At 37.6% G+C, this 10,785-nt stretch overlaps 1 protein-coding gene and 1 pseudogene across 1 annotated transcript; one reads left to right on the top strand and one right to left on the bottom strand.

The window, feature by feature from the left end:
• The first annotated feature begins 336 nt into the window (after nucleotides 1-336).
• LOC106883005 (uncharacterized) lies at nucleotides 337-900 on the top strand. The gene has a single exon (XM_014933864.1). It carries the CDS (start codon nucleotides 337-339, stop codon nucleotides 898-900), a length of 564 nt encoding a protein of 187 aa, XP_014789350.1.
• Nucleotides 901-7,233: 6,333 nt separating this feature from the next.
• Nucleotides 7,234-7,326, bottom strand: LOC128250651 (U6 spliceosomal RNA; annotated as a pseudogene).
• Between the last annotated feature and the right edge of the window lie 3,459 nt (nucleotides 7,327-10,785).

The following is a 10,785-nucleotide window of genomic DNA, read 5'->3' as shown; positions in this document are numbered from 1 at the left end:
AGATACTATTCACAAAATTGAACTCTCCGATCAGGATCATCTTCATTGAGGGCTTACATTAATGTTGGAACATAACTTTTCCAATGAGCTCGTTTCAACATCCGATGAACACTCAATTTTGGGATTCCTATCTCATGACTCAATTGTCTTACATATTTCTTTGGGGATCGGGAAAGGGTTTCCATTAATTGGTTGTGTCTATTGGGGCTGGTAGATGTTTGTGGTCTTCCAGAGCATTGCTTAGTAACGTTCTGAACAGTTCTGTATGCTTCAAATTTATCTCTGATGCGAGCAATAGTGCGTTGTATTGGTGGTGTCTTCTGAAACTGTCAGGATATGGATTTACATCAGGTTTTTATTGATTCTATAAATAGAGTTGCATTTTGGAAGATCCTGCAAAAGCTAGGCTGCCCTGAAAAATTTGTGAGAATTCTTAGACAATTACATGACAAGATGGAAGTGAGAGTCAATATTGGAGGTACCTTGTCAGATCCAATTTCTGTAGAAAATAGTGTAAAACAAGGTGATATTCCTGCTCCTACATTGTTTGCTCTGTATCTTACAATAATCTTTCAAATAGTTTTTGATGATTGCACTGAAGGAGTCTATATAAAATATAGGACAGCAGGAAACCTTTACAAACTCAAAAGACTTTGTGCCAAAACGAAAGTTCTTCATTCTTCCACCATTGAGTTCTTGTATGCAGATGATTGTGACCTGTTAGCACATTCCCAAGAAGATATGCAACACATGATGAATATGATTTCTGCAGCATGTACAGCATTGAGCCTTTCAATGAACTTGAAAAAAACTGTTCTAACATACCAGCCTGCCTCTAAACTTTATGTGGAACCTTCTATAACTGTGAAGGAATGGTCAAAAGTTAGAAGTTGTAATTAAATTCATTTATTTGGAAAGTACTTTTGACACCGCTGGTCTTGATGATGAAATTTCACATAGAATCAGCAAGGCTAGGAGTGCCTTTGGTAGGTTTGACAGGCATGTCTGATCACACCATAGTATATCTTCCTAAATTAAAATTAGGGTTGATAGCACGTGTCCTGCCATCTTTGCTATATGAATGTGAGATGTGGGTTGTTTATCGTAGGCATTTAAGGTATTTGAAACGATATCATCAATATTGTCTTAGGAAAATTCTTGAGATAAATTGGAAAATGACCATCAGTGATGTGGAGGTACTTGAGAGAAGTTGTAGTAGAAGTATAGAATTAATGATTCTGCAAAGTCACTTGAGGTGGGGTGGACATCTGGTAAGAATGAATGGTGAAAGACTTCCTAAGCAACTTTTGTATGGTGAGCTGGAAGATGGCAGGAGATCAGCACATAAACCCAAAATAGAGGTTCAAGGACTGCCTCAGAATTGCTCTGACACAGACAAGTGTTTCAGTTGTTGATTGAGAGAGAGAGAGGCACAAGACTGAGATGGATGGAGGAAGAGAGTGCACAGTGGTTGTTCAAGGTTTGAAAGAGAGACAATGAAGCACAAGAAGATTAGAAGAAGGCTTAGAAGGAATGAACCTGTGGAGAATAAGGGAGAATTGCTTTTTGTGTGTGTGGTTTGTGGGAGGAGATGCTTGAGTTGTGCAGGCCTGGTCAGCCATCAGAGAACTCACAGGAATTGATCCATGGTAAACTGTGATATGGCTATTGTTTACAACAGAACATATGCAACAAGTGGAAAGGTGTGCCTCTCAGTTGGAAGATTGAAAAGGCATGTCAAAAGAGTTCATACTGTGGCACCTGTTCCTTCTGCCAGCCAGCATAGTTGTGCATTATGTAATAGAAAGTGCAAAACTTTCGCCAGGCTCAAGAGTAATACAAGACTTCACATTGCATCAACAAAGACTCATTTTAGTGATTCTTTCTAGCAAAGAATTTCATATAAGCCAACTATTTCATCTTCAGAGAGGAAGAATTAAGGAATATCCTTTGTAAAATATAATAGTATAGGCCTTATCTACATATGTATAAGATTCTTTTCTTATTTTAATTTGCATAAGTTACAAAGTGAAATCAAGGACCAAGGGCTTCATGCTTGGCACTTATCAAAATTTGAGGTGTGTGTGTGTGTGGGGGGGGGTCAAGAAGTTTGTTTCCCAACCATGTAGTCTCAGGCTCAGTCCCATTGCATGCTATCTTGGACAAGTGTCTTCTACTATAGCATGAAATCGATCAATGAATGGATTTGGTAGGCAGAAACTTTCTTCCTTTTTTCCTTCCTTTCATTATTTTCTTTCTTCTTGTCTTCCACTCTTTCATCCTTCATTCTTTTTTCATTCACACATTTTACTTACATTCCTTCTTTCATGTTACTTCCCTCTTTTCCTTCCTTCCTTCCTTCCTTCCTCCTTTCTCTCTATCTATCTATTTATCTGTTTGTCTGTCTGTCTGTCTATTTATTCTGTCTGTCTTTCTTTCATCTTCTATTTACCCCCACCCACTCTCTCAGATTAATAACAGTGACTTTACCATGGAATATAGAAATAAGCCTAAATAAATAGATGCTTTATATGTCTTTAATATTATCATTGCTCCGTATGAAATCAGTTTTGTTTCTGCTTTCTTTGTTGTTGTTTGTTTTTGATCTCCATTTCTTATAATTCTTCCACTGTAGACATCATTTAACTCTAAAGCCTGGACTTATCTTTCTAAATGATATGCTGCTGTTTCATTTAAAATGCACGCCATTAATTCAGTAACTATGAAAGCCATCATCATCATCACCATTACCGCCATCAATACCACCACCACCACCACCACAACCACCACCACCACCACCACCATCGGTTTGAACAGCTTCAAGACCAAATCACCAGCCAGTTCCATCCTTATTAAACTATATTATAGGTTATACTGTGTCAAGATTTTGGTCTTGAAGCAGATGGAATTACCATCTTTATAAGACAGTAAGATTTTATTGACGGACATTTAGTCTGGTGGTGGTGGTGGTGGTGTTTGTGGTGGTGGTGTTTGTGGTGGTGGTGGTGGTGGAATTAAGCAAGTGAAATGCTATTGAAGATGTTGCTGTTGGTGTTAAAATGGTGTTGGTAGTTGCAGAGGTAATTGAATTGATGGTGTTCTGGTGATAATGTTTGGAATGGTAGTAATAATAGTGATAATGATGGTATTTGTTGGTGATTTTGGTGAAGTTGTTGTTGTTATTGTTGGTGGTGGCTGTAGAGTTGGTTGAATTTATCTCACTTGTTGTGATGTTGTTTTTGTTGTTATAGCTGTTGTGGTTCAGCTGCTGTTGCTGCTTTTGTCATAGTAGTAGTAGTAGTAGCAGTAGCAGTAGCAGCAGTAGTAGTAGTAGTAGTAGTAGTAGTAGAAGTAGTAGTAGTAGTAGAAGTAGTAGTAGTAGTAGTAGTAGTAGTAGTAGTAGTAGTAGTAGAAGTAGTAGTAGAAGTAGTAGTAGTAGTAGTAGTAGTAGTAGTAGTAGTAGTAGAAGTAGTAGTAGTAGTAGTAGTAGTAGTAGTAGTAGTAGTAGTTACTGTAGTTGTTGGAGTGATAGTTGATTTTCTTGCTTTTGTTTAGACCCACATCAGACTTGATCAAACAAATCAAACATTGAAAGCATTCCAGCTATGACCATCCCGTCTGGCTTCCCCCCCAAAAAACGTATATCTTGGACTACATTATCCAATGTGTCCTTTTGTTTTTGATGATATTTGGTGGAAATTTGGCTACTATTTCTAACTTGTCAAGCAATCCAAGTGAAAGTGGCATGGATCTGGCTATCTCTGAGGAGCAGAGGCCATTGTCACAGCATTGTTGTTGTATTTATAGTTAAGATTGTTGTTGCCGCTGTTATATATATATGTTGTTACCTCCATTATATATGTTTAGAATGTTGAACAAAATACTTTACAGTATTACTCCTGACTCTTTACATTCCAAGTTCAAATCCTACTGAGATCAACTTTGCCTCTTATTCCCCCAAAATCAGTGGCATTGTCTTACAGCTACCCCTTAAATTTTTTTGCATTGTGTCAAAACCAGAAACCATTATATAAGTTCTTTTTGTTGCAGATGTGGTGAAGGGTGTTGTTATTTTCTGTTACTGTTGAATATGCTCTTGCTGTACATGTTGTAGTTGTAAATGTTGCTGTGGTTGCTGTTGTCTTTTATTCCTTGTCAGTGTTATTCTTGTTATAAATATCTTACGGTTGGTGTTGTTTTCCTTGTTATTGTCATTAAACACACTGCTTTTTAACTATTACTGGTGGTTTAATCGTTATGTGATTACTGTGTTTGTTGTTTTATATATATATATATAATATATATATATATATATATATATATATATATATATATATATATATATATATATATATATATAGCGTGAAGTATATTTGCCACTTAAATGCGGCTAACCACTAAGGGTGAATGCTACTGTAGCTTGTAGCCCCAGGAGAACACCTTCTCCAGCTGGCTATTGACACACTTTCTGTGCCCTATCAGTATTTGCAAAGGGAAGTCATCCTTCCCATCGTCGACCTGACATGATATGCACGGACCTGAGTTTCTGGATATTTACCCTTTGTCAGCGTACGACAATCACCGGTCTTCGATGTTAAGGAGTCCTGATGCAAATACATATTTATCCTTTTTCCAGTGACGAAAAATCACCGATCTCGAAAAAGTGTAAACAAAGTGTGTCAATAGCCAGCTGGAGAAGGGGTTCTCTTGGGGCTACAAGCTACAGTAGCATTCACCCTTAGTGGTTAGCTGCATTTAAGTGGCAAATATACTTCACATTGTTGTGCAGCTACTGTTTATACCTCGTTCAGAGATTTATTATTGCTTGTTTAATGCTCTGATGCAATACAATACAGTCGCTTCTGATCATAACTGATAGGGAGTGTTATCATGTACATGTTTTGTCTTGGCATAAAAGATGGGCTGCAGCAAACATTCTGCTTAATACCACAGATTTGCTTCTCAGTTGCTTGACCTTAACCAGTTGAGCATGTTCCTTAGTGGCTGATGATATGTGCATCTCTGATCATGAGCAGAAGTAGTGAGGAAGTATTGTAGCTATGTGTTGAGAAGAAGTCTTTGGGGTTTGAATAATTCACCTCTGCAACAAAATACCCATGGGTGTTTTGTTCACCATCCTTAAATAACCCATATTCAGGGACCTTTTGAGCAGGATGGGCTACTTGACCAGAAGAAAATTCTAACTGGGCCCTACCCTCAAGGTCATAAACATAGTTGTGACTGATGCTGGTGTCATGTAACTGGCACCCATGCCAGTAGCGCTGAAAGAGCACCTTTCAAGTATTGGGCCTCATGGAGGCAAAGTGGCTGAGCTCCTTTCGAGCGTTTGGCCTCATGGATGTGAGTTCCTTTCAAGTGTTGAGCCTCATGGAAGTGAGTTCCTTTTGAGCATTGGGCCTCACAGAGGCAAAGTGGCTGAGTTTCTTTGGCATTATGTTGTTCTTGAGAAAAAGACCCATCAAGCTGAGAAAAATCACAGTCATGGCAGATACTGGTATCATACAAATGGCACCCATGCTGATGGCACATAAAAGCACCCATTACACTCTCAATGGTTGGCATTAGGAAGGGCATCCAGCCATAGAAGCCATGCCAAATCAGACTGGAGTTTGGTGCAGCCTTCCAGCTTGCCAGCCCTGGTCAAACTGTCCAACCCATGCCAGCATGGACAATGGACGTTAAATGATGATGATAATGATATATATATATATATATATATATTATATATGCACACATATAATAATGAATTAAAACACAAATATCATAAAGCAATGACATATATATTTATATATTATGATCATCATCAAATGATGATGATGATGATGATTTCATTATTATAATTATTGTTGTTTTTTTGTGTTTGCAATTACCATTTCACAGTCATTGATTTTCTTCTTATTGTAGATTTTTTGATTTGTTTTTTTTTGTTGTCACTCATCAAGCAATCAAGCAGCTGTAATCTAAACCTAGCTCGTTAACAAAATGTTTCAGTTCTTCTTCTGCAGCCAATGTGTAATTACAATTAATTAAAGATTCTAATAGCTTTTAGTCTTCATTGAGTATGTGCAGTGTCAAGCATAAAGGTGAAGCCACGTATCGCTGTCTAGGCTGTCACTTGAGATTTCATTCTGCCAAGTTTAATAGTTCAGGAGAGAGAGAGAGAGAGAGAGAGAGAGAGAGAGAGAGAGAGAGAGAGAGAGAGAGATAGAGAGAGAGAGAGAGAGAGAGAGAGAGATTTATAAATGTGATTTTGGCTGAATGAGAGAAAGATTGCTTCAGTATTGTTTAGAGCTAGATGGCTTCTCAGGAGAGACAGATCTTGGATGGATGTGATGGATGAAGTCTCATGATGTGTCATAGTTTACTGTTTCAGGAAAGTCTGAATATTATAAAGTGTTTGTTGAGTGATGTCTTCATGTGAAGGAAAATTGATTGATGGAAACTATGTGGAAACTCATCAAGCACACACACACACACATGCATATCCAACTAATGCTGCATACTCAGTCGCACAAAGGTATACATGTACATACAAACACATAGACACCTAACACACTGCCAGTCTCACTAACCACTCTCTTTCTCTTTCACACACATACACACACAAGCATACACATTATCCTCACCTCTTATACACACACTTGTATGTATATATATATATATAAATGCACACACACACACACACACATATGTGAAAATATAAATATATATATATCTTTTATGTGTTTCAATCATTAGACTGCAGCCTTGAATCTTTAGTCAAATGAATGGATTGACCCCAGTACTGCTTTTTTTTAATACCTGGTAGTTATTCTATTAGTTCTTTTGCCAAACTGCTAAGTTACAGGGATGCAAACACAATAACACCAGTTGTCAAGCAGTGGTGGTGGGGGTGGTGGGGGGGCAAATACAAAGTCACACATACATAGACATATGTACATATATATATGTGTGTGTGTGATAAAGACACATACAGATATATATATATATATATATATCTGTATGTGTCTTTATCACACACACACATATATATATATATTATGTACACACACACACAATGGGCTTCTTTCAGTTTTCGCCTATCAAATTCATTCACAAGGTTTTGGTTGGCTCAAAACTATAGTAGAAGACACTTGCCGAAGGTGTGAGACCGAACCCAGAACTATGCGGAGGGGAAGCAAACTTGTTATCACACAACCATGCCTGTGCCTGAAAAATATGGAATGCTTCACAAATTTGCATGTGATCCTTGCACAGGGGCCATGCCAATCTCTATCATTTTAGTATATGAATTGCCAAAGCAATATAGATATATATCAGTTGAATTAAGTTAAAACATGGTCTGGTTTTCACGTTTTTTATTATGGTATTTTTACATTAAAAAAAAATATTTTGTAATGCTCATAAAGTTAGCCCTTTCATACATAGTGTAATCATCAGATTTCTAATTTGTTTAATGATCAATCTGCATGCATCTTAAACATCACGGTTTGCCAGGCATATCGGCATTCTGTTACTTGTTTATATTTATATGTTAGAGATATTTTTCAATCCACATCATTAACTGGTTGTTATATTATTGCTGTTATTTCTGTTCAGAACATCATCATCATCATTTAACGTCCGCTTTCCATACTGGCATGGGTTGGACGGTTTGACTGAGGACTGGAGAGCCAGATGGCTGCACCAGGCTCCAATCTGATTTGGCAGAGTTTCTACAGCTGGATGCCCTTCCTAACGCCAACCACTCCGAGAGTATTAGATGCTTTTACGTGCCACTGGCACGAGGGCCAGTCGGGCGGTACTGGCAACGGCCATGCTTGAATGGTGTTTTTTATGTGCTACCTGCACAGGAGCCAGTCCAGCAGCACTGGCAATGACCTCACTCGAATGCTGTTTTTCATGTGCCACCAAGTCAGAGCTTGTTCGTCCAGCGTTCGCCAACTCACCTTGTTTAACCTTAACAGCCCTTCCTGTTTGGTTTCACTGTCCTGTTTTTGTTAGCAACTTTGACCCTCCGCAAAATCCCAAATTTGATTTAATTTGCTTTGCGGGAGCAACTGTTTTGTCGAAGGCGTATCTTGTCGTGAATTGCTCAAAATATGAATTGAGGTTCAGTCCCACTTCATGGCACCTTGGGCAAGTGTCTTCTACTATAGCCTCGGGCTGACCAAAGCCTTGTGAGTGGATTTGGTAGATGGAAACTGAAAGAAGTTTGTCATATATATATATGTATATAATTGTGTGTCTGTTTGTCCCCTCGCCATCACTTGACAACCAATGCTGGTGTGTTTATGTTCCTGTAACTTAGTGGTTCGGCAAAAGAGACTGATAGAATAAGTACTAGACTTACAAAGAATAAGTCCTGGGGTCAATTTCTTTGACTAAAACCCTCTAAGGCAGTACTCTAGCATGGCCACAATCAAATGACTCAAACAAGTACAAGAATATATGTATGTATATATACACACACACACACATCCATGTGTGTGTCTTTGTGTCTGTACTCCTCCACCATTTGACAACTGGTGCTGGTTTGTTTACATCCCTGTAACCTAGCAGTTCAGCAAAAGAGAACGATAGAATAAGTACCAAGTTTTACACTAAATAAATAGTACTGGGGTTGATTTATTTCTATCAAAACTCTCCAAGGCAGTGCTCCAGCATGACCATAGTCAGATGATTGAAAAAAGTAAAAGATAAAAGATAATGATGTAAATGATAATCATCATCACCATCACCACCAATCTTTATACTCATCATTATTTTTGTCTTCTTCGTCTTGGCTTCTCCCTAACCGTCCATCCACACTTCCTCCTATTATTCTTCACCCACCCATCCTTTTTCTTCAAGGCCTCTTTCACTCTTTCAACAATTCCACCTTCCCCACCTGCTTTCAAATTAACTAATTAATTTATTTAATTAATTTCTCACATTCTCCCAACTCATACAAACCCCTATCCAATGTCTTGTATATATTTAGTTTAACCCTATCCTGCTTAAATATTTGACCAGTTTTATGCTAAAACTAACCGGATCTAACCTCTCACACCTACCCTACAATGTCATTCTAAAAAGATACAGTCACATCATTGAAATCTTAAAGCTACAAGATAATGCGTGATTTAATTCTAAACAATGTAAATAAATAAGCATTACATTTGACAGAATAATGTGAATGCTAAAGGGTCCCATTTTCAATGGAGCTAGTTTTCTTCTTGTTATTCTTGCCATTGTTGTTTTTCAAATTATTCACTTAATCCTTTTGTTGCTATAACTCTGTTGAAATATACTGTCATTGTTTCAATTATTTTTGAAAATAATCTTTATCTTTCACTTGTGGCCGTGCTGGGGCACTGCCTTTACATAATTCATCTTACACAAGTGAAAAACAAAATAGTAAATTTAAAAGAAGTATCTATAAAACTAGTTTTTTAAACAGTGAATGGCAATGGGGGGTCTACCAAAATAGAATAGTAATCAAAAGGGTCCATAGGTAAAGAATGGTTCAGAGCCATTGATTTAGTCAAACAAATTATTTCCAGTACATATTTTATCATTCGTTTGCCAAACTGCTAAGTTATGAGAACATAAACAAACAATGCTGGTTGTCAAGCAGTGATGGTTAGGGGACAAACACACACAAAGATATACATACACATGTGACAAGCTCCTACAGTTTCCATCCACCAAATCCACTCACAAGGCATTGGTCAGCTCAGAGATGTAGAAGACATTTGCTCAAAGTGCGACTCAAACCTCAAACCATATGGTTGCAAAGCAAGTTTCTTAATTGCATGGCTAAGCCTGCACCTGTGAAGAATTTAGTAGAATATCTTTGTCATTATTATCAAGCTGTGAAGGCAGTGAGCTGGTAGAATTAATAGCATGCTGGGCAATATAGTTAGCAGCATTTCGCCTGTCCTTACATTTCTGAGTTCAAATGCTGCCAAGACTGACTTTGCCTTTCATCCTTTTGGGGTAAATAAAGTAAGTATCAGTTGAGTGCTGGGGTCGATGTAATTGGCTTACCCCCTCTCCCTTGAAATTGCTAGCCTTGTACCAAAATTTGGAACCATTATTAAGCTGATGTTTGGAATATAAATTAATGTGACATTTTGATGAAGGGTTCTAATTAAGATCAAATTTAAACAGGAACTTTGTATCATAAAACCAGAGGGCAGTCCCAGGTGAGTTTTGAAAAACATAGACCAGTTGAGGTGTGGTGAAATGGTGAAGTTCTGGTAGGAGAAATAAAGGGGGCATGGAAGAACCTTTTAGACTACTCATCAACCAGAATTTGATTTTGATTTTTAACAAGCTGTCAATGTTTTCTAATGACTTTCTCTTTCTCTGCTATTATATGATTCCTACCAAATTAAGTACAACTTTAGCTTCCATTAAGCTATACATAAACATAAAAACGATGTGTTTATTGTGTATTAAACATCTACAACGTGAGTGAGGAAGCGAACCACTATTGAAGCCTGGGTCTCTTTCCCACCTGACTGGAAGTCCCCTTTTCTGTCAACCAGTCCAGTAACTAGTCTGCAGCAAAGGTCCTCATCTACAATTTGTCTCTTACGAGTTCATAGGCAATGCTCCTACGCAATCCCACTTAATTCTTTAAAACAAAGTGAATGAAGAAATGAGCAAAAATATTTTTTTTTAATCCCTGAATTAATTTGTATTCATGCATTAGTTTGCTCATTTAATACTGTTTTGTTTTTTAATTTGGTTAATCTGACTTGGATTAACTTTAAC

This window comes from Octopus bimaculoides, chromosome 23, assembly GCF_001194135.2.
Source record: "Octopus bimaculoides isolate UCB-OBI-ISO-001 chromosome 23, ASM119413v2, whole genome shotgun sequence".
Taxonomy (NCBI): Eukaryota; Metazoa; Mollusca; class Cephalopoda; order Octopoda; family Octopodidae; genus Octopus; species Octopus bimaculoides.
Note: the sequence above shows the minus strand (reverse complement) of the source record. Positions and strands in the feature narration are given on the sequence as shown.